Source organism: Sminthopsis crassicaudata, chromosome 2 (assembly GCF_048593235.1).
Source record: "Sminthopsis crassicaudata isolate SCR6 chromosome 2, ASM4859323v1, whole genome shotgun sequence".
NCBI classification, from domain to species: Eukaryota; Metazoa; Chordata; class Mammalia; order Dasyuromorphia; family Dasyuridae; genus Sminthopsis; species Sminthopsis crassicaudata.
The window spans coordinates 154917650-154944364 of NC_133618.1; the positions used below are offsets into that span (position 1 = coordinate 154917650).

The window sequence follows — 26715 nt, forward strand, 5'->3', positions numbered from 1 at the left end:
GTTTTTATTTACCATTTAGCCCATCATTTCTATTCTCTCTACTTTTATAAGGAAGAGTTACTTTTCTTCCCCCATTGTTTTGTGTTCTGTTATTATTGTTATTGTATGTTGCATTTCATGATCAGGTAAACTGAAGTCTTGAGGAGATTGCCAGGATCTCAGGTTAGATTTGGGAAGAAAACCTAGTTCTGAAAATTTCATTTATATACAGTGAATCCTCATGCACCACAGTGCTTCAAGAAATATTATGATATAAAATTATGTAATAATAATCCACATACCCACAATGCTCCAAGCTTTACACAGAACTTTTTCCTGATAATTCTCTATGAGATGAGTTTTGCAAATATCATTATCCTTCAGGCTCATAGAGTTGTGAGTTGCTCAGAGTGATGTAATTCATAAATATCAGAATAGGATAAGAACCCAAGTTTTTCTTACCTTTAAATTCAAGATATATTCTAATAAAGCATTACATAGTATTTAAAGGATAATTGAGGCACACCAGTTTGGAAATGGTAATAGACTATAAGTAGATCTCCAAATCACATGATCTGGCATCTAGGTATTACATAGAAATTTCATATTTGTAGAATATAAGTATGTATGTATGTATATATATAAGGAAATAATATAAATTTGTTTAGACTCTTTCTATGTCAGATCCAACATAGACATAAATGGAAAGAACTCTGAGGTTAGGAAACTATCTCTACCAATGCAGTTTGTAACTTTCTTTTACAATTTATAATCTTGTAGAGTTGCCTAGAGAACTGAAGAGTTCAATGGCTCACCCTAGCTCATACAACTAGTATAGAACAGAGGAAAAATTTAAATCCAGATTTTTGGTGCTTTAAGGAAAGGTCTCTATTCACTACTCCATGCTGCTTTTATTTCTCAAATGATCATTATTCAGAAAAAATATGATTTCAGTTCTTCCAGGCCCCCAATAACTATTTCAATCTTTCCATTCCATATTCAAGCAAAACCTAGAAGGACAGAACATCAGTCAAATGACTTAAAGAAAATTTCTTCCTCTTTCCATCAAAACTAATGACTCATAGTTTCGGGATGAAATCCAGACAATATCCACTGCTTTGGCACTTGGGAGTGGGGCAGGAATAGGGTAATATATTTTGTTGAAAGGGCTTTGTAGGCCTGGATGATGTCCCTTCTGGAAAGACAAAATCCACAATGAAAATGAAACTCAGATGCAGATGGTAAGTATGAGCCATCATTCCAAAAAACCAAGTCAGTCCAAGTTGATGGTTTAAAGACTCAAAGTCCTGTAGGCTCTGATGATTCACTATATATTTTGGAGAAGAATTACCTTTATAGGAAAAGAAAGAAACTTTAGAATTTCTTCTTGGTCCTAAGTGAAAGCCTGGAAAGCAGTATGGTATCACAAAATGAATAATAATTTTATAATAAGAGGGCCTTAGTTAAAATTTGACCTCAGATGATTGCAAGTCACTTAGGTTCTCTGGGCATGTTTCCTTATCTGTAAAAATGAAAGTGTTGGAGTAGAAAGCTTTTTTCCATCTTTTAGTTCTCTGACCTTCCCAGAGGTTCTAGCTTCTCTGAATGAAATCTTTGAAAAAAATATATTTATCTTGAAATGATATGAACAATAGTACTGGTATGGAGAGGTACTTTGACCTCATCAAAAGTAGAAGTAGGACCAACAGATTAAACTATAAAGGGACAAGAAGGTTTATGTCTAATTATTATGGTGTGGTATGCTATATGGAGAAAAAGTGTTGGATTTAAAGTTGGGGTATCTACTTTCTAATTCTAGTTCTGCTTTTTAGTAGCTATGCAATCCTGGGCATGTCATTTCTCCACTCTGACTCTCAGTAACTTTATCTGTAAATTGACGAAGTTAACTTTGATTTCTGAGGACCTCCCAGTTTCAAATCTATTTTCCTATCAATTAGACATATGTAATGATAGAATAGGCAGATAGGTAGCACAATGGATAGAGCTCTAGGCCGAGAATTAGGAAGACCTGAATTCAAAATTGCTTTCAGATGTTTAATAACTGTTTGACCTTGTGCAAGTCATTTAACCAAAATTTGCCACAGGCCTTTATTTATAAAATAACCTGGAGAAGGGAATGGCAAACTACTCTGGTATCTTTGCCAAGAAAATCACATGGACAGTATGATTACAAAGAGTTTAGACAAAACTGAATAACAGTAATAGAATAGGCTGCTTCAGGAAGTAGTAAGCTTTTTTTTTTTTTTTCATTTTACTCAATCAGCTAATATTAGCAATCATTTATTGAGCACTTACTGTATGGTAGGAACTATGTTAGATTCTTAGGTATACAAAAATGAAGCCTTATCAATAGTTCCTGCTCTTATACAGCTTACATTCTTAAGGAGAAGACAACATGCATTTATATTTTATTTTCGTTATTCAGGCATTATTCAGGAATTCAGGTTATTCAAGAGTCTTTGTGACTCTATTTGGGTTTTTCTTGGTAAAGATACTGAAATAGTCTGCCATTTCCTGCTTCAGTTCATTCTACAGATGGGGAAACAGGCAAACAGGATTAAATGATTTACCCAAGACCACACAAGCTATTAAGTATCTGAGGCCAGACTCTAGTACCTGATTCCAGGAGTGATACTCTATCCACTTTATCACCTAGTTGCCCTATACACATTTATAGTTATCAAACACATACAAATTAACCTTGAAGGGAAGAAGATAAAGAAGAAAGAAGAACATGTTAGTAGCATATAAGCTATCATCACATACACATAATACATGAGTATATAAGCTGTATTATTAATTTATAAGTATATACACATATATGAATGTGTATATATCCATATATGAATACATATCAGAAAAAAAATCTGGATGTTCATATAAAAAGAGCAAGAGATGATGAATTAGCAATTTTCAGGCCTTAAATGCCCTACATATCCCTTACATATCTTTCAGGTCTTATATGCTTTACATATCCCTCTCCCCCCATGAACCTACATTCTGTGATCAAGTGACACTGGCCTTCTTTCTGTTGCTTAACAAGACTCTCCATCTCCCAGCTCTAGACATTTTCATTGGCTCTCCACCTTACTTAGAACTCTCTCCTTCTTCATCTTCATTTCCTGACTTCCTTGGTCTCCCTAAAGTCCCAACTATAATTTCACTTTCTATAGCAAATTTTTCTTGATCCTTCTCAGTTCTAGTGTTTTTCTTTTATTGTTCCAACTCCTCATTAAGGTGCTTTATTTGTGCATAGTTGTTTCCATATTATCCCCCATTAGACTTTGAACTTCTTGAGAGCTCTTTTGGCTTTTTTTGTATGCTCACATTTAGCATAGTGTTAGGATTACTAGGTGAGAACTCAGGTTGTCTGGACAATTACAAGTGAGAACTCAGGTTGACTTGATAGAAGGAGCAAGCTCATTGGCTGAAGTTCTTCCCAGAAGCCCTTGCATTATCCCACGCCCATTCTCTGGGAGGATAAAAGAGACAGCATTGGGCCCAGAGAGCAGATCGGCCTGGAGAAGGATAAGAGCTGGAGGAGATTCAGAGCCAGGATTCAAGAAGAAGACTCTGCATTACATATTGCTTGACGCAGCTCTCTGCAGGAAGGGAAGTCGGCTCTCTGCAGGAAGGGAAGTCACTTCTCTGGACAAGAGTTAACAGCAACTACCTGGAGACAACGGTTCGTTACAGGAAGAAGAATATGTCGGAAAGATTTGAGTAGACACAGCAGATCTCTTCCCAGAGAGCGATCCAGCAGCTTCTGGAGACGACAGCTCGCTACATTTGGTGTCCACACGTGGGGCAAGGACTTTTGCTTATCCTGACAAGAGGAGCTAGACCAGACCTTCGCAATTTGGCGCCCGAACAGGGACAGACACGGTCCTGATTCCAGTGGAAAAGCTTCCGATCTAGATCTCAGTCTCTCTGACCCAGAACCGTGAGTAACGAGGAAACTTTGTTAAAGATTAAGTGAGAGTGCTAATAGATAAATAAGGAACTTAACTTGTTAAGGGCTAAACCAGCAATCTCTTATAGTGAAATGGGGCAAACACTTTCTGTTCAAGGAAAATGTTTAGAGAGCATCATCAAGGTTATGAAAAGCCAAGGCTTGATTATAATTTTAGAGGAGATTACTGAACTTTTAAGAACTGTGAAGGTTATATGTCCTTCTTTTTCTCTGGAAGAAGAATTGGATCCAGATGAATGGGAATTAGTAGGAAAGCAATTAGGTGAACACTACAATTCCAGGCCAAACTCAATTTCCAAAGATACAATTCATATATACAATGTAATCCAATTGGCTTTAAACAATGTTATTCTAAAGGAAGAGATGAAGGAGCAAAATGGGGAGGTGTCAACTAAACTAGGTGAAAAGGATGAATCAGATAACAATGAAGTTAAGTACAATTCTGAGCAATAGCAACAGGAGCATCTCCCATCTCCTCCCTCAATTAACCCTTCAGGGGTGGAGCAAGAAGGAGGAGAGGAAGAGGCAGAAACACAAACAGAATTGTCTGTGAAGCAGTCTAAGCCTATGACAAGATTAGAACAAGCATTGGTTAAAGCTAAGAAAGAAGGACAAGATATAAGTGATTTTATACATGCATATCCTGTGATTGAAAATATTGATTCTGTAGGTCATAAAAGGAGAAGATATGCACCTTTAGATTTGAATAAAATTAAGGATTTGAAAAAAGGTTGTACCCTTTATGGGGCTACATCAGCTTATGTTAAAATGTTACTAGATGGTTTGTCTTATGAAGTCCTAACCCCAAATGATTGGAAATCCATAGCAAGGACATGCCTGGAACCTGGAGAAAATTTATTATGGCTTGCGGAATTTCATGAATTATGTAAAATTCAAGTCAGATGCAATTTGGAAATAGGAGTTAACACACAATTCACTTTTGAGCACTTGGTTGGTGAAGGTCGGTATGGAGAGAATTCAGAACAGATTAATTATACCATGACAATATATGAGCAAATTGCTAAGGCTGCAATAAAAGCTTGGGGTGTCCTTCCTGGACAGAAAGATCGTGGAGAGGCTTTCACTAAAATACAGCAAGGTCCCAATGAACCTTTTGCAGATTTTGTGGGACGTTTGCAAACTGCTGTCAAAAGAACTATTGGAGAAAATGCAGCTACAGAAATAATGACCAGACATCTGGCTAAGGAAAATGCCAATGAGATTTGCAAAAGAATTATATGGGGATTAGACAAAGATGCTCCTTTAGAGGAGATCATAAGACGCTGTGCTACAGTGGGAACAAATGCTTTTTACACCCGGACAATGATGAACGTGGAAAGACAGGGTCCCTCCTGGCAAGGGACCTCTAGAGAAACTCGGCGATGTTTTCAATGTGGAAAAATTGGACATCTAAGAGCTCAGTGTAGGTATGGAGATACAGTGAGAAGACAGGGTGATAGAAGACCTAAAACCCCATGTCCAAAATGCAACAGAGGACTCCATTGGGCATCAGAGTATAGAATAATTCAGGGAAATGGGATGAGGGGCCCAGGTCCAGGGCCCCAGGCAAAAAAGACTTGGGGCATGATGGCAGCTGATGTTACACCCAAAGAGCCTTTAGAAGGCCAGGACTCTGATTTAATCAATCAGCAGAGAAGCAATCACATGGCAGAAAGGGATTACCTGATAAGTCAGTCAAAAGGCAATCAGATTGCAAAAATGGATTACACTTGGGGAGAATACAGGCCTTTTAAACCAACAGGGCTGTGTCCAGTGCAAACAATTCAAATGTAATTGCCTGATGATGAGAAGAGATTTAGAAAGTGGTAAATAGAAGGTAATTAGATAGGTTAACTGCCTGGGAGAGAGGGTTTGCTTGTATTTCTACAGCAGGAGAAGGAATCAGATGGGTAACGAGTCATATTCGCCTTGTCCATCAGAGAGAGACAGAAAAAGAGAAAGACCTCAAAATAAAGGAGAAGATCTAAGAAACATCTGACACTGAAAGAGCATGGATAATAAGAAGACTGTTAAAGAACTTTAAAAACCAGCAGGAATCATTGGACTTCCTCACAAAAGATGAGACTAATGGACAATGGACTTATGGACATTTATAAATTTTCAATTTATGATTATTTAATTATGTTATATACTTCTAGCATGTGTTATGTTACTGTGTTACTATGTGCTTATGTAATTTATGTAATTATCTGTAATACTTCCCATATTGATGGATTTATGTTTCAAGGTCATTTATGTAATTATCTGTAATACTTCCCATATTGATGGATTTATGTTTCAAGGTCATGACTGTCCTATGTTCTAAATCAAAAGAAAGGGGGAGATGTTAGGATTACTAGGTGAGAACTCAGGTTGTCTGGACAGTGACAAGGTGAGAATTCAGGTTGTCTGGACAATTACAAGGTGAGAACTCAGGTTGATTTGATAGAAGGAGCAAGCTCATTGGCTGAAGTTCTTCCCAGAAGCCCTTGCATTATCCCACGCCCATTCTCTGGGAGGATAAAAGAGACAGCATTGGGCCCAGAGAGCAGATCGGCCTGGAGAAGGATAAGAGCTGGAGGAGATTCAGAGCCAGGATTCAAGAAGAAGACTCTGCATTACATCTTGCTTGACGCAGCTCTCTGCAGGAAGGGAAGTCGGCTCTCTGCAGGAAGGGAAGTCACTTCTCTGGACAAGAGTTAACAGCAACTACCTGGAGACAACGGTTCGTTACAGGAAGAAGAATATGTCGGAAAGATTTGAGTAGACACAGCAGATCTCTTCCCAGAGAGCGATCCAGCAGCTTCTGGAGACGACAGCTCGCTACAGCATAGTGCATGACATATAATAAATAATTTGACTGAGTGACTATTGGAGCATCCTCAGCACACTAACTTGAGTACTCATAGAAAGCACTGGAGACCAGGGAAAGCTTTTATATAGTGTATGGTGTATGAGCTGAATTCCAAAACAGAGCAGGGATTCCAAGAAACAGAAGTGGGAAGGGGCTTCATGGCAGACATGAGGGATAGCCAGTGAAAAGATTTAGAAGTGGAAGATGAAGTTTCCTATAAGGAATAGCAAGAAAGTCAATTTGTTGTGAATGCAAGGTAAAAGAGTAATGAATAATAAGCTTAGGAAAGGAGGATGGGGCCAGATTATGAAGAGCTTTAAATGACTAATAAAATTTGAAGTTAATCTCAGAAAAAAATTGGAGCTATTGGAGTTAGTTGAGTAGGAGAGTGACAAAGACACTACCACTCATGGAAAATCCCTTTAGTGGCTATGTGAAAGATTGGATGGATTAGAATAGAGAGAAATGTGAAGTATGGGTGCTATATAAGGGACTATTAAGTGGGAGAATATACTGTACATGTCAATCATATGACTGAAAAAAATCAAGTGAATTAAACTGTCTTTGCAAGGTCCTACTCATAAATTTAGTGTAAGTTTAAACATCTGTATCTGATTATTGACTGTAAACTCTCAACCTTACCTTGGAGGAATTAACCTTCACATGCTGCATGGGTAAGGAGTAATAAGAAATCTTATTCTCCTCCTACATTTTAGGTTCCATCTTTGTGTTGCTACTGAAATAGCATCTGCAAGATTAAAAAAAGATGTTCAGTAATACCATTGAAATGTTCTCTAATGTATCCAGTGACGTGGATTTTAACCTCTTTTATTTCCCCAATTTATTTGAAACTGAGTAAACAACCAGAAAAACAAACAGTTGACTGGGCAAAATCTTTTAAATATAGTATATGAAACTGAAATCATAAACTGTCTTATTCCTAGTTTGTAAAACAAAAAAAGTTTATGTTGTTATAAGTGATAGGAAACAAAATTCTCTGTTTACAACTATTTTTTTGCTTTCTTCATCTCTTATGTATTTTTATAGTGTTGTTGGATGAACAGGCTGAAAAATTATATTACTGAAAGCTGTGCAGAAGTACTAGGCATATAACCAAAGCAGTATGTGACCTACTGGCAACCCACACAGTCCATTTACAAATCATACGCAATGTCTAAAGATCCACTGGAAGGTCCCCTGTACATGGGATAGATTCCTTATGGAGGAATAGCTTAGAATAGTACTTAAGGGGAAGGCCTGAATGAGCTCTATTCATTATTGGAAGGAGTAATCCCATAAGAAATCCTTATGTTTCTGATTTAAAGTGGTGGTGGTATAGTAGAAAAACAAATTGTCCCAGAATCAAGAGACAAGAGACATCTAAGTTGAAATATTGGCCCCTAAATGAATTAATGTGTAACACTGAGCAAGTCATCCTACCTCTCTGTGATTCCATTTCCTCATTTATAGAATGGGGATACTAAGACTTGCACTACCTCCCTCACAGGATGATTGTGAAGGAAACATTTTATAGGTCTCTGAATACTATACAAATACGAGTTATTATTGCTAACTAAACCAAGGTAACTTCTTCAGATATCTTCATATTTAATACTGAAGGAATTGTGCAATCATTTACAACGATCTCTTAAAATACCCAAATGATAACATCAGGCAGTCAAGGCCTAGTTATTTAGGCATTTAAACAGCATAAAGAAGGCAGCCTGGACCTGCCATGTAATACCACAGTTCAAATCCAAACTCAGATATTTACTAGCTATATGAAAAGGCATTATCTCAGTTTCCTCAATTATAAAATGGGAATAATAACAGCACTTAACTTACAAAGTTGTTATGAGGATTAAATGAAGTACTATCTGTAACATTCATTGTTGTCATTCAATCATGTCTGACTCTTCTTGACTCCTAAGACCATGCTGTTCATGGAGTTTTCTTGGCGAAGATACTGAAATGGTTTACCATTTCTTTGTCCAGTGGCATGTTATATAGTAAGTGCAAAATAAGTGCTTATTCCCTTATTTACCTTGCATAAAAATTTAGACTTTGAGATACTTTTTAAAATTTGATTTCAGATTCGCTCTGAGGTTATTTTCCTCCGATTTTTATTCAAATTAAACTTGGTCCATTTGCTTCTTAAAATTAGTATGCTACCTAGAAATAAAAAAAAAAAATCAATCAAAAGTCTAGAAGAAATGCTCTAGCCAAATACTTTTCCTTTTGGTTCAGATTTACAGCAAGGAAGTATGTGTGTGTGTGTGTGTCCTACATAGAATACTAGAATGCATAGCCCTAAATCTTACTTTTAATGGATTCAATCATTTCTTTCCCACGATGTGTGAACTCTTATCAAAATGGCCCATTTTTCTTAACCTCTTTTTGTTTAAAACTTTATGAGCTAGGGTCTCATCAACTCTGCATGAATAGCCCAAAGTTTATGAAGCTTATTCTAGGATTATAAGTGATGCCCTGGTATTGCCTTTGCCTTTGGGAATCTTGCCCAAAGTTAATCCCTACTGAGTTCTGGTATGTCACTCTGGGTAATTCCATTTTATTTATTTTCAGTGGGAGCACAGGTCACATGTAAGAAAGTATGGCCTGCTAGAAAGTTCACTGGTTTAGGAATTCAGAGGCACTGATTCTCTTCTCTATTTTATCCTGAATTGTAATATTCCTAGTCAGACTCTGTTTCCTCTTTCCATGAAATTGAAATATGAAGGCTGTATCTATATACCCAAAATGATTTCTAATCAATCAATAGACAGTTAGTAAACACCTATTATGTGCCAGGTTTTGTGCCAAATACTGTAAATACAAAGACAAAAATTAGACAGATTTTGACCTTGAGGAGCTTACATTCTGTTGAAAGAGATGTATAAATATATAAAAAATAATCACAAAATAAATACAAGGTAATTTTTTTTTTCCAGGAACAGGAGGAATAAGAGAAGGGAAATACTAACTGTTGGAATTATCAGGAAATGCCTCAAGTTGCCATTTGAGCTGAGCTTTCAAGGAAACTAGAAATAAGAGGCTGATACTGATAAGATATTAAGAAGGAAGTACATTCAAAGGACAAGAGACAGTCTATACAAAGGCAAGGAAACAGTAGATATCATGTCATGTGTGATGAAAAGTGAGACAATATTGGTCTGGACCAAAGTTTGAGCAGGACTAATAAATGGTAAACCTGGAAAGGTAGGATGTAGCAAAGTTGTGAAAGACTTTAAACACCAAACTGAGGAGAAATTGATTCTAAAAGCAATAGGAGCCTCTAGAATTTGAGTATCATGATAAAAATCTATACTTAAGCAGACATAACTTTGCCAATTTAGTTAAGAATGAATTGAAAGGGTTGAGATGGGAGAACCTGGAGGCTGGGAAATCAATTAGGAAGGTACTGTAATAGTCCAATAACTGGCTCCATTCTGTAATGGTCTCAATTTTGTTGGATCAAAGTGACAACCTAAATTGGAACCAGAAAAATTAAGTTTCTAACTTTGTGATCTTTAGGGAAATTGTTGAACCTCTCTGCTATTTTGTTTCTTTGCCATTTCTTTAAGATTAGGGTATTGGACTAGGTATTCTTTAGGATCCCTCCCAGAAATTAAATGTTTTTTTTTTTCCTTAAAAAAAAATACACACATACACACACACACACACACACACACACACACACACACACACATCTGTTTCTAAAATATCTACTTCCTTGAGTTGTCTTTCCCTACTCCCCATAAAAAAAAAAAAATTAAGGGTATATATTGGATTGTAAGACATCCTTTTACTCTGTCTAAATACTATGAATTGAACCGAGATCAATACAATTAATTATGAATTGTCTTGAAAATATTGAGCATGATAATCAATCTGGAGCACTTTCTCTCCCTTCTTTACTACTTCATTTCATGCTTATAACAACCCTATAAGGAAGAGAGAGACCTAATTTTATTTATTCCTTTTTTTATAGTTGAAAATATTGAGACAGAGTGATTATACTATTTGTTTGCTTCCATACAGGTTGATAATTGGAGCAGCATTTTGATCCTAGCACCCAGCCCTGTTGACCCTCAAGAAAATATTTCATTTATCTATGCCATAGATAAGGTTGTTGCATCATACCCTTACAATCCCATTCAACTTTAAATCTAGAATCCTATGACCTATATTTTCTTAATTTGTACCAAAGTATTCATTCCACTATACCTTGGGGTAGAGACAATATTTTGGGTATCTTCTACAGACTATTGTTATACAAGCTTATCATATGAGGATACTGGGAAAATAAAACTTGGCACAGTAGCCAACATAGAAGCAAATATTTCAGAATTAATCACTCATGACTCATGACTGACCCAACTTTGATAATGTATATCTATAGAGGTCAAATGTCCAGACAAAAAGTGAGACCATGGTCACCATCTAAGCCCCTTTAACATATGCAATGTCATTTTAATTAGCTAAATCTCTCCAAGAGATGACAGTCTGTCTCATGGACTGCAGAGTATAAACATTCTTAGAGCTTGAAAAAAAAAAACATATTTTATTCAATGGAAACTAAAAATATTCTCCAGTCCTCTTAATTTTCAGAATAAACTTGTTTTTTGAGTTTGGCTGGAAGAACAGTATCCTCAAACAGGACTTTAATGTCAGAACCTCAAAGCTGCAAGAAAAAGATGGGGAGTTGGAAATTTTGCTCCTAATTTTGATAGAATTTATATGTGTGTGTGTGTGTGTGTGTGTGTGTGTGTGTGTGTGTGTATATGTATATATATGTATATATATAAAGTGCTGGTCTCTTCATTGAAAAAAGCCAATGGTACAGATGATCATAGCTCACATTCTGTCTCAGTTGTTTACTTCCCTTTCAGGAGACATAGTTCCTTCTATTCTTCTTACATAATATTGCTCTGTTTTTAATTACACAGGTGTAGATATACAGTGGAACATTGTTCTGAGTTTTTCTTCTCTCCCTTGACATTTATTGTGATTTTGCCTTAAAATAGCCTACATATTTCCTCCTTATTACCAAAGGAGTTAAGAATTAGAAGGTCATCTAATTCAACTGCCTCATTTTAAATATGAGAGACTAAATTATTTGACTCAGGCCACTCATTTCATAAGTAAAATAAGTGATATTAGAATCCAGGTTTTCTGATTTTCTGTCCAGTATTCTTCCCATTTCATCATTCACTTCCTTTGGCTGGAGAAATCACATACATATTTAGAAATGCAGGTGATAGATGAATGAAATCTGGAAAAAAAATAAAAAGAAAAAGAATGGGTCTATCAATTGGCACTAAATGATTTCTTTTGAGCTGATGCTTAATTGATAATGTCTACTTTTATACAGAATTGGATCTTGGCATTTCTTTCTAGTAATTAGATCATTTTAATTTCACTTGATGATATTATCCAAATATAGCAAAATTATCTTGGCAACTTTTTGAACCACAAAAATCCCACAATTTGTGAACAATGTCCTTATCACCAAGTTTTTAAAAAAGATTTAAGAGCAAATCTGCAAAAACAAAACAAAAAACTACTGAGAATTTCATGTTCAAGATGAGTCATTGAAAATATCCATTTTTCCTTATTGCTTACTGAATTTCTGGTGCTAACAGATAACCCTCTTGGAAATTCAAATTTATCCTTATTTGTGTAAATCAGTACCCACTAGCATATCCTAACATTCACTACACACACACACACATACACACACACACACACACTCATATTCATATACATATATATTCACACATACACACATATATGAATATATGTAAATATATATATACATATACAAAAGTGTATGTGTAAAACTTCTCACAAATATTTTGTATAAATCTCAAGTATTATAAATATATATTTAACATATTCTATATTATGATATATAAATTTATAAATATATTATTTTGAAATCAGTTACTTTTGGAAAAAAATAGTACTATAAGAAGTGTTTATGTGACTAAGAAAATAAGCAGTTTATCTCAGAGAAATCAAGTTAAATCTATTGAAAAATTAGTCAGCATAACTATAAACAGTTTAATAAACATCCTCTTCCCTTTGGCATAAAGGGACCTTTTCTTGCCCAGAAAGACTGCCTGACTAGGGAAGAGCCTAACAGTGAGCCCTTGATTTTCAACTTGCTGGCTCAAGAAAAAGACAATAGGGGACTAAGGCTGGATAAGAAAAACAGACCTTTCAATCATTTCCAATCTGTTATAATTCTATAGATGAAGTCATCTCCTTCTGCTTCTTCTGTCCAGAATAGCAAGCATGATAACGGTTAAAAGTTGGACAACAAAAAGGGAGCAGAGCTAAAAGTATCAATAATAAGGACTAGCATTTAGAACATTTTAGTATTCAAAACATTTTATACAGATTATTTTTTTCCTCCTCACAACATCTGTGAGGATAATAGTATTGGACTCTTTGCATAATGCCTAGCACATAGTAACTATTTAACAAATTACTTATTGATTAGTCAATAAATAAGTAATCTGCTTCAGGTCACACAATAAGCAGCAAGAGGCAGGGTATAGGCTTGAACTCCTAAGTCCAGGAAATTACATTAGCTCTCTATTAAAGGGCCTGGATGATCCACACTGAATAATGCTGTTGAGTAATCAAGACTTATTATAGATAGTTGAGGATCAAAATAACCCCCTTCTTGGAAAGTAATAATTTCTAAAAGCAGCTCAGAATGTTTATTAAGCCCATAAAAATAAAATCTTAACTGTACTTACATAAACTAAATTCAGTTAATAGCAAATACCCAACTTATCCAGATTTACTTTCATGTACAGATCAGTGAATATCTGAGCAAGGATCTTCAAGGCCTTAAAGATTATGTATTTATTATTATTACTATTATTATTATTCATGATTATTCTTCTGGGAGAAATGATATAACCTACACTCTAAATAAAGTCTGTTGAATCATCATTAGGAAGGGAAGAACAATGCTGTAAAGCTTGGAATTTCCATATTGTATTTTGTCCAAAGTATCTTTTGAAAGTTGAGCCAATTTTTAAATTGAGCCAATATTTTACTAAATAATTCCCTGTCTCCTTCACCATTCTACTCACAAGATCTTCAAGCATGGTTCTTCTTGCCCCTTAAAGACTTTCTACTTCCTTCATGATTTATTTTTAGGGAAATGAATGGTTACCATAGAAAGTAGGAGCATCCAAGTAACTCTTATGCAGCAATTTTCCTAAACTAAGAAGTCACAGGTTGATCCAGCAGAAGTTGCTAATACTAGTAGGAGAAGGTCAGAAATCAGGGAGTTGGATGATGAGAAAGTAGAATGGGAATACTCATGATATTTCTCAACAGTCAATGATTCAACTTGGCAAACAAGTTTACAATTGTTATTTTGCAATATAATTTAAGACTGTATCACTGGGATTAATATGAGGATTCCCTCTTTCCTTTCAAGATAAAGACCAGAAAGTCAAATTTCATGTCTCCTACATTATTCGTAGTAGATATTCAACTGATATTCATGGAATGAGAAAAATAAATGAAAAGAATTAATGATTTTTTTTTTGCTCCCTTTTTTTTGCAAACTTCTCCTACCTATAAGATTTCATTCTGAGCATAGAATAAGCTCTTTGGAAAAAGAAACTCATAGCTTAATAGGAGAGTAATATTTGGCTATGGAAGCTTTCCACTAAGGAGGACCTAGGTTTGAATACATTAAGACATATAATAAGACTGCATTAAGGAGGGGTGGAGCCAAGATGATGGAATAAAGTCAAGAAATTGCTCGAGTTCTCCCAGTTTCCCTCAAAAACCACATAAAACTGAGCCTCTGAACAGAGTCTGACAGAATGAAACCCCTCTCAAGATAGACTGAAAAAACCCCAATGAGACTGGGGTGAAAAGGGTGATCAGCCTAGCTCAGATAGACTCTGGGAAAACCTGTGAGAGGGTCTTAATCACAGCAAATCAGCTACTAAGACTCTCAGTTCTGGCTCAGTAGAGGAGCAAGAGGAATTTATGACCAAAGAAGAACTAGAGAACATTGTGAAAGGCAAAATGGACAACTTTGATTATATTAAATTAAAAAAAGGTTTTGCACACACACACACAAAAAAAAAAAACCCAACAGAAACAAGATTAAAAGGGCAGTACAAAGCTGTGAAAAATCTTTACAGACAGTATTTCTGATAAAGGTCTCATTTCTAAAATATAAAAAGAACTATGTCAAATTTACAAGACTACAAGTTATTCCCCAGTTGATAAATGGTCAAAAATATGAACAATTTTCAGATGATGAAATTAAAGCCATTTATAGTCATATGAAAAGTGTTCTAAATCACTATTGACTAAAGAAATGCAAATTAAAACAACTCTGAAGTAATACCTGACATCTCTCAGATTGGCTAAAATGACAGGAAAAGATAATGATAAATGTTGGAGGGGACATGGGAAAACTGGGGCAATAATGCATTGTTGGTGAAGTTGTGAAATGATCCAGTTTTTCTAGAAAGCAATTGGTAACTATGACTAAAAGGCTATAAAACAATGCATACTCTTTGATACAGCAATGCCATTACTTGGTCTGTATCCCAAGGAAATCATAAAGGAGAGAAAAGGATCCCATATGCAAAACTGTTTGCACCAGCTCTTTTTGTGGTAACAAAGAACTGGAAAAGTAGTGGATGTCCCTCAATTGGGGAATGGGTGAACAAGCTGTATTTCACGAAAGTAACAGAATGTTATTGCTCTATAAAAAATGATGAACAAGCTGATTATAGAAAGACCTGGAGATATTTATATGAATGGATGCCGAGGGAAACAAGAAGAACTAGGAATGCATTGTACATAATAACAGCAAAAATATGTGATAAGCAACTTTGAAAGGCTTGATTCTTCTCAGTGGTTCAGTAATCCAAAGCAGTCCCAATAGACTTTGGCCAAAAAATGCCATTTGCATCCAGAAAAAGATCTAAGGAGACTGAATGTAAATCAACACAGGCTATGTTCACTTCTTTCTATTTTTAAAATCTCTTTCATGGATTTTCCCTTTTGCTCTGATTATTCTCTCCCAATATGATTCTGGTTCATAAAGCAATGTGTATTAAAAATAAATCAACTTACTACAATAAAAAAGAAAAAAAATTAAAAAGCATTTAGGAAAAAAAAAGACTTAAATCAGAATTCTGTTGTGATCATAATTAATGTCTCTTCACCATTACTTGGCCATTGGGATTAATGTGGCTACTCCCCTTAAAGAAAGTATAAATTTTGTAAGAGAAAATGATATTTGAATGAGGGGTAAGGAAAGGAAGGGTTTACTTTTTCCTTTGCGCATTGACTCAGCTATCTATCCCTTCAGAAAAATACTACATCTGAATTTATTTTATGTTAAAATAATTCTACTTTTTTTTTTTTGTTAAAATTTCAGATCTCTAATCCTTTCCCATGTGGCTAATATAGATATTATTGATCTTGATTTGTGTTCTTTCAGCACTGGGAAATATTGCATAATGTGGGGCAAAGAGGAGATAAAGCACTTCTTCCATCCAGAACAGGGATAGAACTGACTGCTTCTGACAAGGAGGCTTCAGGCTAAACCTTTAGGGAATAGCTATTGACAGCCACACATGTATATATAGGAGTGACTAAAGATTAAACTTTGTCTTTCCTGAATCAGGCTGCTTTTGTGGGGAGAGAAAGGGGGGAAATCCAGTTTCTGCTTTTAGGTCTATGTGTGTGTATGTGTGTGTATGTAGTGGTGATTGAGGAGATAGGAAGGGATCTTTAGCAATTAAATGGCTAATTAAAGTGCAACAGGGGAATTCTTGTGGCAGCTGCCCTAGCTTTTGCTTTCACATGATTCTGATAGTTTACCCAGAAGATCCTAAATCTACTGCACAACTTTAACATGTGAGTTGAAGTCATAAGTTTCAAGCTCAGTAAAGATCAAGCCCAGGAAAAGTTTTTCCCCTCACCAGGATGTTTGTTTGTTAAACAACCTGTTTCCTCAAGACTTAAACTGGTTTCTGACAACTTTTCAAACTGACTACGTAATCCAATTTAGTTTAAGATCCATAAACGGCTTGGGACAGCATTTGGAACTCAGACATTCCCACGACCCAATCCTATTTAGAGATTTTTTTCTCTATTTAAAGTTCATGTAAGGAATGAACGATAAGGCTTTCTATGTTAATTGAGAACATGAGATATGTGAAAAAAAAGTTTGGTTGCTTCCCCAAAAGGTTGAAATCATGACTATCCATGTCATCAGGTCCCTAGATCTCAGGGCAGTTTCTTTTCTCCTTATCCATCCCACTCTTCCTGCATGGGGTACAGTGGCTATTTGTGAACCAAAAGGCTGTTTTTTACTATTATGGGTTAGCAAAAGTCCCCCCAAAGAATAGGAATTTTAATTTCTTTACCCAAAAAAGCCCTATTCAGATAGTAGCATGCCAGTTCAGTTTCTCATGTAGATGGGAAAGAAAATGAAGCCAAAATAAAGTATACAGTATCTCTGAGCTACATTTTTTTTCTCCCTTCAGTGCAGCTTTTCCACAGGACTTAGCCAGGGACAAAGAGACGCTGAGTAGCTCCACTTGGGAACAACAAAACCATGAAGGCAACAGGAGTCACACAACTGTTCTCTACAGGAAGCCCCCGTCTCCGGTGAGAAATAAGAAACACAACAGCCACAGGATGCGCCTTGGGTCAAGGGGACGTGAAACACCAGCTGCCTTTTGGTTCTCCTTTGTGTTCAGAGTGGATGAGTCTGCGCCTTTCAGATCCCATCTCTACAGCTAGGGGCTGAGATAGGAGCTCCAGAAGTGTGAGCAGAGGCAGCAGCCACTGGTCTGGCCTTCATTCCTTGCTGAGAGAAAGCTGGGAGTCACAATGGGAACAGCCTTGCTCCCACTGATCCTACTGCTGTTCAGCCAGATGCTGTTCAGCCCTAAGACCTGGGCCAGGGCCAGCAATGAGGAGGAGGAGGACGAGGCAGCTGCTGTGTGTGCTGGGACTGCCTGCTATACTGCCCACTGGGGCAAGATCAGTGCCGCTGAGGCCCAGATCAACTGCAGTACCAATGGGGGAAACCTGGCCACAGTAAAAAGTGAAGAAGAAGCCCAGCACATCCAAGAAGCCCTGGCCCAGCTGCCTGACAAAGGGGCCTCAGCACGGACAGTCAAATTCTGGATTGGGCTTCAACGGGAAAAGAGTAAGTGCATGGACCGTGATGACCCACTGAAGGGCTTCAGCTGGGTGGGAGGTGGTGAGAACACTTCTTACTCCAATTGGCATAAGGAGCCCATGAGCACATGTATCTCCAAGCGCTGTGCCTCCCTCCTTTTGGATCTTTCTTCTCCTGCTTCTGCCCACTCAATCCCCAAATGGTCAGAAAGTCCATGTGGCACACCAGGTTCGCCAGTGAGGAACATTGAGGGCTATGTGTGCAAGTTCAGTTTCAAAGGTATGTGCCACCCTGTGGCTCTTGGGGGACCAGGTGAGGTGACTTACACAACACCTTTCGGGGCCTCTAGCACCTCCCTGGCTGCTGTGCCGTTTGCTTCAGTAGCCAATGTGAACTGTAGGGATGGAGGTGAAAAAAAAAGTCACTACCTCTTGTGCAAGGAACGAAGCCCCAATCTGTTTGACTGGGGCACCCCAGGGCCTTTCTGTGCCTCCCCAAACCATGGCTGTGCTTTCAATAATGGTGGCTGTCAGCAGGAATGCTTAGAAGGGGGAGACGGTTCATTCCTCTGTGGCTGTCGTCCAGGATACCGCCTTCTAGATGATTTGGTGTCCTGTATCCCCCGAGACCCTTGCCATCCCAACCCATGCAGGGGAAAGGCAAAGTGCAGCCCTGGGAGTCATGGACAGCACTATGAGTGTCAATGTCCTGCAGGCTTCAAGCTCACTCCAAATCGACTAGATTGTGAAGATGTGGATGAGTGCAGTAGATTCCCTTGCACTCACAAATGTGTCAACACTCCTGGTAGCTTCCATTGCACCTGCCACCCAGGTTATAAACTCCAAGGCCATAATGGAATGGAATGCTGGGATGTGGATGAATGCACTGGGGACCATTCCCCCTGTGCACAGCTTTGCATCAACACCATAGGCTCTTTTCAATGTGCCTGCCAAAAGGGCTACCAGACAACTGGGGAAGATGGGACCCAGTGCCAAGATGTGAATGAATGTGAGGAGGAGAGAAACCCCTGTGAAGGCTTCTGCTACAATGTACCAGGCTCTTTCCAGTGTGGCTGCCTTCCAGGATGGAATTTAGCCCCCAATGGTGTCTCCTGCATTGCCAACCACAGCAAATCAGGTCTTCCAGATGACAGTCACAAAAAGAATGATGAAAAGGAAGGAGAGAAGATGAATGAAATGGAGAATGAGAAAGAAGAAAAGGAGCAAGAAAAAGAGAACAATGGTTCTTCTCCCTCAGTTTTGGACACAACCAAGAGATCCGAATCCACTTCAGGAGCTAGTGTTCTCTACAACATAGCACCTCCACTGGGGAGAACTTCCCAACAGACTAATACTCCTATCACTCAAGACCCTTCTAGGCCTCCTACATTCAGTACACAACCAATAATTCAGATGGTATCCAGCATCACTCACCCCACATCAATGATCATCCCTGATGGAGGATCTCAGAAAGGAGAATCCTTGGCAAATGAGAGTGATGACACTGATGGTCAGAAATTACTCCTGTTTTATATTTTGGGGACAGTAGCAGCCACCTTGCTTCTTCTGGCTATGATCCTGGGGTTAGTGTTCTATCGCAAGAAGAAAGCAAAAAGGGCAGAGAAGAAGTCCCCTCAGAATGCAGCTGACAGCTACTCCTGGGTCCCTGAGCAGGCTGAGAACAGGGCAGTAGAAAATGAGTACAGGTAAAATCTGGTAGCCTGTATGGAGGAGATGGAGGCAAGGGAAGCCAAAAAGGGGGAGGTGGGAGGGGAGCGTTTTTGTTATAAGGCTGTGAGCCCCACAGAGATCAAATTGAAGACAGGAGACAAAGCTACCACAATCAATGAACAATCTCTCAGAAGTGTACTTTAAATTGAACTGCTAGAGACAAAAGGGTATTGTGGGTATTTTGATATGTGTGTATACATGTAAAGAATATATGAATGTATAGCTCTTTGGGTATATGTCCACACACATGAGAATGGACAATAATCCTATGCATGTGTAATAGATTATGGGCAATGAGAACATGTGCCAAGACAATCTATGTTTCAATCTTTAATCACAATTAATTTTAAATGGAATTTTAAAATAATATATAAATATATACATAAATGTGTATATATGTATACATATATACACATTTATGTATATATAAGCATGATTTTCAAGTTTGGAACTAGAATTGAAGGAAACAATGGTAAACCTGTGTTCTGAGGACATTCTTTTTTTGTGTCAATTCTCTTTTTTTTCAAAGCAGATTATTTGAACTTACATCTATTTCCTATGAGTGAGCAGCATATATGGTACCTTTAAAACACAGGGGTGGGGTTTATGAAGAACTGGATTTTATACTGTGCTTACATAAATGTTTCATGAAGATCAACAATGGGCATCTATTCTGTCTGTTTTCATGTTCTGTTGGAGTTTAATTTTGTTTTTTTTTTTTCACCCAGAATATTGTGAAGCTGTTCATAATAGGATAAAAGAAAAAAGTAAGAGGATAGGATAGGAGAAATTGTATGTTAAAATAATTTTTTTGATCTTCATTTTTTTCAGTAAAAAAAAAAAAAAGTTGGATGAAAACCATGAATTCTTTTTTATAGCAATAGATATAATCCCTCAGGTCAGATAGTTGGTATTGAAGAGGACACTTAATTGATACTTCGTATGTTACCAAATTAATGTCTTTTTTTTTTTGCTGAACTTTATATCTATGATTAGATATTGAAGAAACTCATTGAGGTGGGCATTCATGAAGTGAATTATCCTAATAGCTAAGTCTTTAGAAATCAGGATTCCTCCATCCCAAGTTGTTGGATTTCAATCTATTCAGAAGATTATGATTAGGGGAGAATAACAGAAGTTATTTTAGGTAAATTAAAGGTGCTAATATATTTTTTTTAATGTTTAACCCAAAGATCTAAAGAAAGAAAAATACAAAGATCCAATTAAGCATTTCCATTGGGAGATTTCCAGATCTGATTAGCTAGCTACCATGTCAGAGTTAGTACCAGTAACTATAGAAAGAACTGAGGCCATGTTAGCAACTTGACAAGGTCACAATTAATTATGATGGAACTTTATTAAAGTGTTCAGTTACAGGATAAATTCAGTCTGAGGACTTACTTATTGGCAAATGTAGATCCTTTTGACATGGTGTTTATGAAGGCCTCCGGATATTTTGCCCCTATTAGCAAATTACATTCGCCCTAACCAGATAAGTGATTCACCTAGATGAAGAGCATTCCTTTTATACTCCCCCCCTCCCTTTTCTCTTGAGCCTGGGGCTGACTTGGCTACTGAAGTTCAATTACATTTACATAATATGTGAATATCTGTGAGTATTTGGGGTAAATGGATGGATATCAATTTTATATCTGGGATAAGATTTTATTTTGGGAAATGAGATAAATCCACAGGGGTCTTTCTCAAAAGTGAAAGGAAGAAAAATTGGTTCTAGGTGACTAAGAGTAAAATTAATTTTCTTTTTCTTTCTTTCCTTTTCTTTCCTTTTCTTTCTTTCTTTCTCTTTCTTTCTCTCCCTCCCTCTTTCCCTGCCCCCCCTTTCTCTCTCTCTCTCTCTCTCTCTCTCTCTCTCTCTCTCTCTCTCTCTCTCTCTCTCTCTCTTTCTCTCTCTCTCTCTCTCTCTTTCTCTCTCTTATTTAATCTTGCTCAGTTGATTATAGAAAGCAATATAAGTGATAGTATATATAGGAAATATTGGAAGTATTTTGAAATTTGTTATAAAAATGTAATATATTGTCATTTGTTTTGGTTATTGTAGCCAAGATGTGTTGAACAATAATGAAGTGTAAAATCAGGTTGAGGTTTAGTGTGGCAGCTCTGGCTAATCTAATGGCATTATAGGGTTTCCTAAGAAAATTTTTGCTGCATTTCACCTTTTAAACTAAGTCCTTAATTTTATCTGAATGACAGACTTTCTGATGGAGTGAAATAATTTTTTTTTTATGAAAGGCAGTACCTAAAAAGGAAGTTTCTATAGAAAAGCTATTTCAAACAGATTTAATTTATGACAGTGACATTTCAAAATGTACCAATTGAAAAGGCTTTTTTCTACATGGCATTCAGCGACTTCTGCTTCTTAAATGATTGCCTGCATTTTTTCAGGTTGCATAGATATTTGTTGATATCCCTGATTATTAAGAAGAATCATCTGAGCAGCCAACAAGGATATAATAAGTTACTTAGTGTGTCTTGGTACCTTAGGAGAACTAATTGAGAAATTGGTACTTTGTGAAACATTTTAAAGTTTTTTCCAATATCTAGGAAGAATATGTCTTAGCATCTCTTCATAACTTGTCCAAAAGAATCACCTATTTTAAAAGTCAAGACAACTTCCAGGAATTCTTGAATAGTTTATAACGAGTCAAAAGAGTAAAATTACATGTAGTGTATTGTAATGTTGATGTAAAGTTCTATTTTTATTTTTAAGAAAAAAAAACAAGAAAGATAAGAAAGGGAGTTTAATTTTATGTAGTAATTTGAGTTATTAAGATTTCTAATTTTTTGTGTGTCCAACCCCTCTGGATTGTTGTCAGTATTTTATAATTGAATGATCAGATTGACCATGATAAAAAAATGAATACAAAATCAATAGCTTGATAATTCAACTATTGAAAGTCAGGAAATATATGGGCCATTTACACTAGTGTCTAGATTCTGTATTCATGACAGAATGAACATCCAATTCAATAATTTTACCTGTAGGTCACTTCAAAATCTTATTTTTATCATTTGGAAATAATGACATTCATTATACAGTGAAGGAAGGTTCTTCACTGAAAATCCTATCACAATTATTGCTTTTGATTAAGCTCCTGGAAAGTTTGGAATTGCTGCCATGAGTTATGTATTCAACTGTTATTACACATATCCATTATTGTAAAATAATGGAATATAATACAGGACTACCCTATTTTCTGATCTTCACATCAGAGGCTAGCTTAGCACAAATATATAGAAAGAAGCCATGTAAGAAGGTGAGAATGGGTACATCCATCTCTATTCTCTGGCAGAAAAGGGACCTTTAATTTGCCCTGTAGAGTTAAAAGGGAGAGAACTAACAAGATAAAGAGACTACCCCAAAGTCTATATGTGCCCATTTCCATTATGGTTTACCTTGAATATTTAACATTTTCAGTCTCAATATGGGTGACCATAACCATTAAAAAAGTATTGACCTAACAGCTAAGAACCTAGAAACAATCAAACAACAAAGCTGTTAAAAAATAATGCTTTGAACTTAAAACAGGCTCAGTTCCTTCTCCCCCTCCTTTCTTTACTCATTTTCTTGGTTTCATAAGAATATGTATTTGTGTGGGAAAGATGTAAAGTGAGTGAAGGAAATACTCTGAGACATTAAATGTCCTTATACAAAAATTACAGAATTTAGTATTACCATCAATCTGTATGACTATGATTTCAAGTGATTTCAATTCAAGAAACATTTGTTACATGCCTAGTTTGTATAGGGCACTGACTGTGACCCAATTAGGAAAAATAAGTGGGCAAAACAAGGTGAACAAAGCTTTCAGTTCTATCAAACTTCAAAGTATTTCTGCTTTGTGAACTAACAAATCTTATAATTTTTTTTAAAAAAAATCATAATGGGTATATTAAGGATAGATACTTATATACTCTAAGCCTAATGATACTGAGAGTAGAAGGAAGGACACTAAAGCTAAGGAACTGGGTATATCTTGCAGACTATACAGATTTGGAATGGAAAACTGTTGGAGAGGTTCTATGTCTATAAGCTGAATCTAGTACTATTCCACATGGCAAAAAAGCAGATAATTTTGCATACAATTTTGCATACAGAAATATATGCCATTAATAACTTTTTAGTTTCATGTGAAAATTCTATTCCACCCTTTGTGTTTTCCTTTCCCTTGGGGAGTAGGAGGGGTGGTGGAAATTAATAGTAAAAAAACAAAACAAAACAAAACAAAACAAAAAACAAACAAACAAATAAAATCACTTCTCATTGTTTTAAAAGTTAAGGAGAACTAAGAGCTGGATATTTATATGAAGTGTCAATTATGTTTTCTGTCATTATTATAGTCTGAGCAAAAATGCATTTTAGTTTCTTTTTAATTATTCTATATAGCCCCAATATGCCCTAGTTCAACCAAATTATTTAAAGGCAATATGGAGCCATATATAGTTTCTGACTTCAGTTTCTCAAGGATTCAGTCATCACAATCTTAACTCCATGATGTTGCATGTTGCCTCTGTGTGTGTGTGTGTGTGTGTGTGTGTGTGTGTGTGTGTGTGTGTGTGATCCCAATGGCATTAATAAATTATTTAAATATTTGTGATTTCAGCCACAGAAATAGACTAAATAACTTCTCAGGGTTAATTCTTGCCCAAGTATTCTATAATTATCTATAGGGTTATTGTTACATTAAAAAAAAGAGGGAAGGATTGCAAATAATTATAATATTAATATCTTTCTGATTAAGCATAAAATATTTACTTTGGAACAAAAATGATGCATATGTATGAATTGAGGTTCTACCCTTCCTTATGAGCCCTTAGAGTGCAAGAATTTTGATAATGTTCATTTTTGTGTCCCTGGTGCTTAGCACAATATCTTATGCATGCAGGGCTCTTAACACATGTTGACTAAATTGGTTGGCTAGAAGTCATGATCCCCTTAATGCAGATGTACAGTTGGGTGTGCTATAAAAATAATAGGGTGTGCTCCCTGTTATTAATACAACCTCATTTGCAAGAAACCTCAGTGCTTTATTATATGAGATTTTTTAAAAATATGGCTGTTATTATTAGGTACTTATGGTCTCAACACTTACATGCATATGGTTATTTTGTAATAATAGCTCAGAGACTGAAATTGAATAAAAACATCATTGCAATTCCAGAGAAATATAATGGCCCCTTTAACACATGTAGGAAAACTCTTTCCTATTTTTTTTTTTCTTTCTTTGGTTTTCCATTGTATAATAAAGAAAACAGGAAAGAACTACTGTCTAGTGACTGTAAATGTTTTTTAATAGGCTGTACCTACTTCCTTCACTTTTCACAGTGAAAGAAATGATGTGTTCAACTCAGAGACCTGAAAATAAGAAGCCCCACGAGCACTATTCCTTCTGGCTCCAAGCCCAAATTCTTGAAACATAGAGATCTTTTAGAGTTTATTTCAATCAAAATCTGTCGATTAAGAAATAATAAAAACACTTCATTTCCACTTAAGGATAAGGTCACCACTTTCACACAAGATTCCTGATTTTTGTCAACTCCTGAAAAATGTTTTTCTTCTGTAATACATTTTATTTTGGTCTCTGTTGTGTATATAGGATAGAGCATTCCTTTCTGGCTTTGTTAATCTTATCTACCAGATGGGAAGGATTTCCTTCACTTACCTCAGCAGATTTTACTCCTTGATTCCCTCTTTCTTATGATTTTTGTGCCATTTTACTCTTGAATGAAAGACACAAAACATCTTGGTTCAGCTCTATCTGAAATCACTGAGAATGGCAATAATTAGGCCAAAGATTTTTTTATTGGAGATCAGGGATATGTCTTACTATACAAGAGTCATATGCAAAATCTATTCTTTGTGTTAAGGAGAAATCTGTGCATAAATACTTCATCAGTTGTGATTTTTTTTTTTTAATACTTGAATCATGTGTAATTCACCAGAGGCAATACCAATCCAGTGAAGTCATGTATCATCTTTGCTAGCTATTAATAAACATCAGCTTTTTTTTTATTTTACTTGTATTACAAATGCAAATTTGGCTGCTCCTTCTGTTGCCAACATATACAAATAAAATTGAAAATAAATGTGTTGTGGACTTGAGTTAATATATTTGAAAGGACTACTAAAATGTATTGCAAAATTATGATCTATGTTAAAACCAAAAATACTGCTGGTTATTTATTGCATATGTTGTGATAAAGAAAGTTCTTAAACTGCCATTCTTGGGCAATATCCCACACCTTTGCCTTTTAATTAGGGTACTTATACTTCATAGTTCTAAAAATTTATCTAAGTATTTGTGAATTAATCTTTAAACCAATACTATAAACTGAGCTAGTATCTTGATCCTTTTTTATACTTTAGGTAATGAATGGAGATGAGAAAAATTATGATGGTTTACTTAGACAATCCTTGGGAATCATAAAAGAACTAAGTGAAACAACTGATAGCTTCAATAAAGAAATAGGAAACAAAATAAATCTACTAAAGCCAATAGCTTTTATATATAGCAATAACAAAATAGAGATAAGAATAATAAAAAGGAAAGTCTCAGTCAACTGAACTACAAAATGCAAAAAAACATCTGGAAGTTATTCTATCAAAGTACATTCTCTACATGTATAGATACAATTATAAGATGCTATTTAAAGAAAAAAAGAACTTAAATAATTGGAGAAATATATAGTATTTTTGGCTAAGTCATGTCAATATTAAAAAATTAACCAACAACTGAAATTACTTTATAGATTTAGTCCTATCCAAATCAAATTATCAAGGCAATAGATTAAATAAGGAGAAATTAATCAGAAAAGGCTGAATTCAGTAACACAATATATAATGAACCCATAATATAAATCACCTAGGACAAAACACCAAAATAGACAAGATCCTGGAAAAACTGAAAAGAAATATATCATAAATTAAAATTAGATTCGCATCTTG

The 26715-nt window shown here is 35.9% G+C and overlaps 1 protein-coding gene across 2 annotated transcripts; it reads left to right on the plus strand.

Moving 5' to 3' along the window:
- Positions 1 to 3531: 3531 nt before the first annotated feature.
- Positions 3532 to 25787, plus strand: CD93 (CD93 molecule). 2 transcript variants are annotated; one of them, XM_074287727.1, is made up of 2 exons: positions 3532 to 3943; positions 17378 to 25787. In XM_074287727.1, the coding sequence occupies exon 2, from the start codon at positions 17727 to 17729 to the stop codon at positions 19728 to 19730; it is 2004 nt and encodes a 667-aa protein (XP_074143828.1). In that variant the 5' UTR covers positions 3532 to 3943; positions 17378 to 17726; the 3' UTR covers positions 19731 to 25787. The 2 variants fall into 2 exon arrangements, with proteins under 2 accessions (XP_074143828.1, XP_074143829.1); XM_074287728.1 differs by having other exon boundaries at positions 17383 to 25787.
- Positions 25788 to 26715: the final 928 nt, after the last annotated feature.

Coding starts and splice junctions, on each gene's coding strand:
- CD93 (XM_074287727.1), top strand. CDS start 17,727: ATGGGAACAGCCTTGCTCCCACTGATCCTACTGCTGTTCAGCCAGATG.